The 7,386-nt window shown below is 43.8% G+C and overlaps 1 protein-coding gene across 1 annotated transcript; it reads right to left on the bottom strand.

Moving 5' to 3' along the window:
* Positions 1-1,556: 1,556 nt before the first annotated feature.
* On the bottom strand, positions 1,557-6,944 carry LOC129709775 (uncharacterized). The gene is made up of 2 exons (XM_055656344.1): positions 5,399-6,944; positions 1,557-3,827 (listed from the first exon to the last, which is right to left on the bottom strand). The coding sequence occupies exons 1-2, from the start codon at positions 6,936-6,938 to the stop codon at positions 3,805-3,807; spliced, it is 1,563 nt and encodes a 520-aa protein (XP_055512319.1). The 5' UTR covers positions 6,939-6,944; the 3' UTR covers positions 1,557-3,804.
* Between the last annotated feature and the right edge of the window lie 442 nt (positions 6,945-7,386).

The following is a 7,386-nucleotide window of genomic DNA, read 5'->3' on the forward strand; positions in this document are numbered from 1 at the left end:
ATCTGGTCATGAAAATATCGCCATTTAATTTAGTATTCTATTTCCATCAGCTGACAATTCGCTTCATTGTGCGTTTGCTGGGTGTTTTTCTGTAGTTGCTACAGAATCCATTCCGAAGGGTTTTAATTCATCTTTTCATTGATTTTCAAGGTCAAGCGGTGATGGAGTTACAAAGAACTAGGCATTTCTCTGAGAATCTGTCCTTAGAAATTCAATGACATAACATTGTTTTTTTTAATCCAGTGTTTTACCATTGAAGGCAGATTTATTTTCTCATTGCAAAACGCATCTAGTTCATTTCTCCTCATTACAACTTGCACTTCAGTGGGTTTATTCCCCTTTAAATCCTGCTGTGATTTTCACTTGGGGGGTGGGGGGGGCTGTCGAAGGATAATAACTTTCCGCATGGGCGCTCTAGAGCCCTTATGGGGCAACTTGGACCTTGCTCTGGACTTTGATCTGGACTGCCAAGAGTTTAGTTTAGGTTAGAGATACAGCACGGAATTAGGCCCTTCGGCCCACCGAGTCCGCACCGACCAGTGATCCCCGTACATTACCTACACACTAGGGCCAATTTACACTTATACCAAGCCAATTTACCTACATACCTGTACATCTTTGGAGTGCGGGAGGAAATCGAAGGTCTCGGAGAAAACCCACGTGGTCATGGGGGGATCGTACAAACTCTATACAGACAGCACCCATTGTCAGGATCGAACCCTGGTTTCCGGCACTGCAAGCGCTGTAAGGCAACAACTCTAGGGCCAGGAAGCTAGCCGGCCGAGTCTAAAAATGGCCTTTAACTTTCGCCCTTCCCATACCAGACCCCACGAACAACCTGTTCCCCAATCGCCTGTCCATTCCCCATACACCCCCCCAAAGACTCCAATACACTAACTTACAACACATGCAAAAAAAAGTTGATTTGTTTATTGTAGGGTTACCGAACCTGAATCAGAAGTGCTTGCGTGATTTTAAATTTTGTCCAATTCTGATTCCAACGCCATTTCAATCATCCCAGGCCTAGGCCCCAAACTGCAGCTCTGCCATTTCACCACCCTTATTCAAACTGGCTGTAAATTGAGCCCTCATCACCAATCTACATTCAAGCATTGCTTATTCTCAAACTACATCTTCCCCAGTATCATCATTCAAAGGATTAGAATGCACGACAACACAAAACATAAACAAAACTAACAGGAATAAGCCGCCAAGTCCCTCAAGCCTGCCCTGTCTTTCAATATGATCATGGTTGATCTACCTCAGGCCTTGACTCGTCTGGGCTAGATCTTCCTAGTCCCGAATTCTCAGAGTTACCATACAAATATGTTTCCCTATTTTAAATAGTTCTAATGATTTAGCCTTCATTCACTCTGCAGTTGCACATTTCAGTGATTAATTACCGTCTGCGAGAAGAAATTCCCATGTACCTTCATTTTAAGCAACCTCCCCTTTTCTTATAACAATGTCCCTTAATTTGAGAATCTCCCATCATGAAAATGTGTTGCCATCTACCTTCTTATACCCCCTCTTTGGATCTTGTACGTTTCAATGTGGTCACCCCTCATTCTTCTAAACTCCAGAGAAGAGAGACAAAAGTTCAGCTTCTCTTGACGGAACAATCCTCTCTTCCCAAGGTGAATCTCCTTTTGACTGCCTCTAATGCTACTTTGTCCTTTTTAAAGTACGATGGCCAAAACAATGCGCAATATTCCAGGTGTGGCCTCACCAGCATCCTGCAAAACTGTGACAATTCTTCTAACTTTGCAATATAGGTTAATATGCCATTGTCTTCTCCCTTCACCATTCTGCTAACTTATTGTGATCCACGCACAAAAGTACCCAGAGAATTTCAAAGCACTGTTCTTTCTGATCTTTCCTGCCCAGAGATAAGGTGTCTTTGAAAGCACCGATATATGGTTTAGTTATTTAACAATTGGGACCTTTATTGAAGAATTTCCATTGGACTGATGTAGCCGTTTTTGCATAGATCTTGGTCATGAGAAAATATGATTCCCCAATGATAAGCTTCATTCAGAACCATCTATTCCCCATTCTCCACAGCAGCAACGAGTAGCAGTTTGGGGTTACTCTCTCTTTGATTTAACCGCACCAGCAATTATATGGTGCATTCGCACACTAGAAAACGTTGCTGTATCTCACAGAATGGAAACTATTAAAAGTGCAGTAATTAACAACCTCTGGGTAATCCAGCAACTAATCTGTCTGAAATCATCCCATAAACATCATCCCATAATCTTTTTTTGTCTGAAGAGGGATCTGAAGACCTAATGTTGCCTGTCTATTCCCTCCACAAATATTGCTTGACCCACTGAATTCCTCCAGCACTTTGTGTTTTAATCTTTTGTGTTGTAGTTTCAGTTAAATTATATTGTCCAGAACAGTGGGAATACTTGACTATATTCTTTGAATTGCCCAATAGGATTGTTAACGCCCTTCTGAATGGACAGACAAGACCCAGCACTAAAGTGTAATGATAATCTATAGGGATTGACTTTCTTTCCTGAAGAAAAAAACTTGACTTCCACAACATCAACAACTTCTATTTATATAGTGCCTTCCGCATAGCAAAACATTCTAAGATACTTAAAAAGGAGCATTGACAAAACAAACAATGCCATCCCAGATCAAAAACCTGGTTGAAGGGTTAGATTTTAAGAAGTATTTTAAAGGCGGTGTGAGAACGCAATGCCTAAGTCATAACTGATCCCGGAGAAGCTCAGGTATTCAATGGTAAAAAAATGTATACAGGCTCACACACACTAAACCAAATATTTGCATCCGTTTAGATTTTTAGGGAAGAGACGCACTAATCCCAGTCGTAGCTGAAATGGGTCAGAGGCGTTTTCTAAGTTTTGAATTCTGTCCAGTTCACATTCCATGATGATGTTAGAAATCATTCAGTCTTGAAATAGAAGAAACTATGTCAAGCATCTGATCCAAATAAAGAGTTGTAAACAAAGTATGTGGATTTAAATTTGAGGTTGGTATGCAAGAATTAAAGGTTTAAATGCTCAGGTAGTCTGAACCTTTTATCAAGGTTTAAACGCTCAGGTAATCTAAACCTTTTATCAATGTACCAAATGAATAGAGGAATCTAATGAAAGGTAGTTTAAGTCTTTTCATCTGCTGTGTAATTAAATATACATTAGTAAACCGATATTCTAGCAAAGGACTTGATTAATTCAGAATCAGATTAACTCAAGATTCAGATTAATTGATTGCTATATACACCAGGATGCAATGGCATTCCTTGTTCACATGGAGCACACAGAGTAAACTGTATGCAAACAGAAATGATAAATACAGCAATAAATGCAATATTGAATGCAAAGCAGCAACATGGTACAAGGCTGTAGTGCAATTCAAAGTAATAATAATAATAATAACTTTATTTGTTAAGCACCTTAAAAACAACCAAAGCTGACCAAAGTGCTGTACAGAAAAAAGAAAACAAGCAAGACATCATAAAACAGGCAGAACAACAGAACATACAACTAACACGAGGCGCATAAATTACATACAAAAATCCAAACAATAAATTAAAAAACATAAAACACAAGTACAAACAACGCAGCAAAACCAAGCAAATAAAGTTAAAAAACAATTCGACACCTCACTGGTCTACAAAGGCCATGGAGAATAGATATGTCTTCAGGAGTGATTTAAAAACAGCTAGAGAAGGGGCCTGTTTAACGTGCAGAGGCAATTCATTCCACAATCTCGGAGCCGACACAGCAAAGGCACGGTCCCCTCTGAGCTTCCGCTTAGTCTTTGGCTCAATCAGGAGCAGCTGATCATCTGACCTGAGAGAGCGGGAGGGCGAATAAGGGTGAAGAAGCTCAGATAGGTAGGACGGGGCAAGACCACTTAGGGATTTAAAAGTAAATAAAATAATTTTAAAACGAATCCTATACTGAATAGGCAGCCAGTGGAGAGAGGCCAAAAGGTGAGAAACATGATCATGCTTTCGTGTGCCTGTCAAGAGACGAACAGCTGCATTCTGTACCATCTGGAGACGGGCGATGGAGGACCGACTAACCCCCAGATACAGTGCATTGCAGTAATCCAGCCGGGTGGTAACAAAGGCATGGATTACCGTCTCAAAGTGCTTCCTTGACAAAATCGGCTTTATTTTTGCCAGCTGCCTCAGATGGAAAAAAACAGATTTAACAACAGCCCTTACCTGACAGTCAAATCTAAGCTCAGGGTCCACTTTAATCCCCAGGTTCGTGATGTTAGGTTTGAGATATGCAGACAAAGAGCCTAGATCAACAGGGGGGGCCCCAGAGGTGCCACCAAAGATCATTACCTCTGTCTTGTCATCATTAAATTTTAAAAAGTTCAGTGACATCCAGGCCTTTATGTCACTGAGACACTCAAGCAAGAGGCCGACAGAGTGTACACCCCCCTTTCCCAGAGGCACATAAAGCTGACTGTCATCAGCATAAAAGTGGAATGAAATCCCGTGCTTCCTAAGGATGGAACCGAGTGGGAGCAAATAGAGTGAAAAGAGGAGAGGGCCAAGAACTGAGCCCTGTGGGACCCCACACGACAGAGGAGCAGAGGAGGATACAGAGTCCCCAAGGCTGACACAAAAAGTTCGATCAGCCAAGTACGACCTGAACCACTCCAGTGCTATGCCCCTGATACCCACCCACTGCTCCAAACGGGAGATCAAAATTTCATGATCCACTGTGTCAAAGGCAGCTGACAAATCTAAAAGCACGAGGACAACACAGTCACCTTGATCAGTAGCCCAAAAAATCATTAAAAACCCACAAAAGCGCCGATTCTGTGCTGTGCCGGGACTTAAAACCGGACTGGAAAACCTCCAAAACGTCATGTTTCTCCAAAAAGGGCCATCAATTGCCTGTGCACGATCCTCTCTAGGACTTTTGATAAAAAAGGTAGTTTGGAGATAGGCCTGAAATTGCCAAGAACTGCAGGGTCAAGAGCAGATTTTTTAATCAGGGGTTGTACTACTGCATGTTTAAAACACCCGAGGACAAACTGCTATTAACGACAGCGATAACAGATGGTCCTACAGTGGGCAACACCTCCTTAAACAGCCGAGGAGGAACAGCATCATTCGGAGAACCTGAGGGCTTTGAACGACCAACAATCTCATGCAAAAAGGAGAGAGACACCGGCTTAAAATGATCAAATACAGCCGTGCATGGAACAGATACCGAGGGGTCATAAGCAGATGGTGGGATTAGAGCTCTAAGCATAGCGACCTTATCAACAAAAAAGCGGAGGAAGTTCTCACACACAGCAGGGGACGCCTCCATACAGACTGCCTGCGGGGCATTAAGAACTGTGTTAATGGTGTTAAACAAAACACGAGGGCTGCGGCAGTCAGAGAGGATAATACCTGAGAAATGTTTCCTCTTAGCAGCTTTCACAACTTTCTGATAATGGCACCAACTCTCCCTCAACATTTGAAATGACACCTGCAGTTTGTCTTTCTTCCACTTCCGCTCAGCTCTACGACACTCGCGCCTGACAGCACGAGTCGTGTCATTCATCCAGGGCTCAAATTTAGTTTTAGGCTGCCTGAACTTCAATGGAGCCACAGTGTCCAAAACAGTCTGGCAGGTGGAGTGAAGCCATGAGCTAAGCTCCTCTGTATCACACACAGACTCAGGAACGATGGAGTTCAGAGCAAAAGCAGCCGAGAACTGAACAGCAGTGGAAGGGCTAACAACACGACAGTGCCGAGCAGGAGCGCGAGGTCGAACTGCAGTAGGTGCAATAATAACCTCAAATAACACAGGCATATGGTCGGAAAACACGGCATCACAAATCACTAGATTAGAAACGGGCAAACCATATGATAGGACAAGATCAAGCGTGTGACCATGCTCTTGTGTGGGTCCTGACACAGATTGTACAAGACTAAATGAATCAATGAGGTTCAAAAAGTCCTTTGCCATAGGCTTTTCAGGACAACACACGTGAACATTAAAATCCCCTACAATAAGTACACGGTCATATCTAGGCATGATTTCAGCCAGGAAAATAGAAAAGTCATTTAAAAAGTCCTTATTATACTTTGGAGGCCGATAGACCAGAGCACACAACACTGTGTTAGAGCCAACCAGCTCAAACAAACTTAATTCAAAACTTGCTAAAGAGGATGAAAGCAATAGCTGTTTACATTTAAAATGACTCCTAAAGACAGTAGCTAGTCCTCCACCTCTGCCCGACGTCCGCGGGGAGTTAAGATAGCAGCAATCAAGGGGTAACATCTCAGCGAAAGCGCTGGACTCACCAACACCCAGCCATGTCTCAGTCACACAGAGGAGATCTAACCCTCTGGATTCAAAAAAATCTTTCAAAATAAAAGTCTTGTTCACCAGCGACCTAGCGTTCACCAGGGCAATCTTGACAGGAACAGGCTGGTCCACGGCGTCCGATGTCAGGGGAGCCCGGCACAAGGGCCGCAAGTTGAGGAGATTTAAACCACGCCTGCGGGGTCGAGGAGAGGAGGGGCCACAAGGGAGGAGCAGTTCTTCCGGGCCAACGGCAGGCAGCAGGCAGCAGCCATCAGGGTCCAACGAGCGTCGAGGAAGAATAAGAGAACGACCAATCCCAGTCCAGGAAGACACAGGTAAACTCGCCAGACAAGCCTTCAGCCTCACCAACCGGCCGCCGCGTTTACCCCGGCGACGTTTACGCTTACGCCGAGGAAGTGGAGCCAGGACAAGGCAAAGGCGAACCGGGGCCCTTGCCAGAAGAGGGGGTAACGTACCGCGGCCACCACCAGCCAAGTCCACTGAACAAAGATCCAGCAGAGTTTGGCGATCATAGACCAACAGAGAGTCGACATCCAGGGTAAGAATCGAAACAATTACAAACAGCACACACAATTCCGAGAGCAACTGACGGCAGGCCACACACACCGGCGCCATCTTGGAACGGAAGTAGTGCAAAATAATGTTAAAATACAATATAAGAATAACCAAATGGGATAGTTTTCAAAGTAAGAGTATATGGCAGCACCCCCAGGAAAGGAATGTGAAAGGAGTGATTGCTTCAGGAGTGTGATAGTATCACGGAAGAAGCTTAATTCTCTGGGCTCTCAAGCTCCTTTATGGAGGTGGAAGGTGACTGTTAGTGACAGGCACCAACTAAAAGAGTGATCGACAAGTGCTGGAGGCTGAGAGTTCTACTTTATGACTGCCTTGAGTCAAAGATCTGGAACATATTCAAGACTACTACATCTAGCCTGAATGAGTGTACCTCAATTGTCATTGGTTTCATCAAGAAATGCCTCGATCATTGCTTTCCGAAAAGATAATGAGGGTCTCTCCCAACTCGAAACCTTGGGTGAACAGGGAGATTCCTTCTCTGTCAACT

The sequence above is a fragment of the Leucoraja erinacea genome, chromosome 26 (assembly GCF_028641065.1).
Source record: "Leucoraja erinacea ecotype New England chromosome 26, Leri_hhj_1, whole genome shotgun sequence".
In the NCBI taxonomy this organism is placed as follows: domain Eukaryota; kingdom Metazoa; phylum Chordata; class Chondrichthyes; order Rajiformes; family Rajidae; genus Leucoraja; species Leucoraja erinaceus.

Bases quoted from the DNA above. Each gene is read 5' to 3' on its own strand.
- LOC129709775 (XM_055656344.1), bottom strand. From the start codon at position 6,938: ATGGCGCCGGTGTGTGTGGCCTGCCGTCAGTTGCTCTCGGAATTGTGT. The intron at 3,828-5,398 runs GTATTATCCTCT...CCGCTCTCTCAG, and splicing joins TAAGAGGAAACATTTCTCAG to GTCAGATGATCAGCTGCTCC.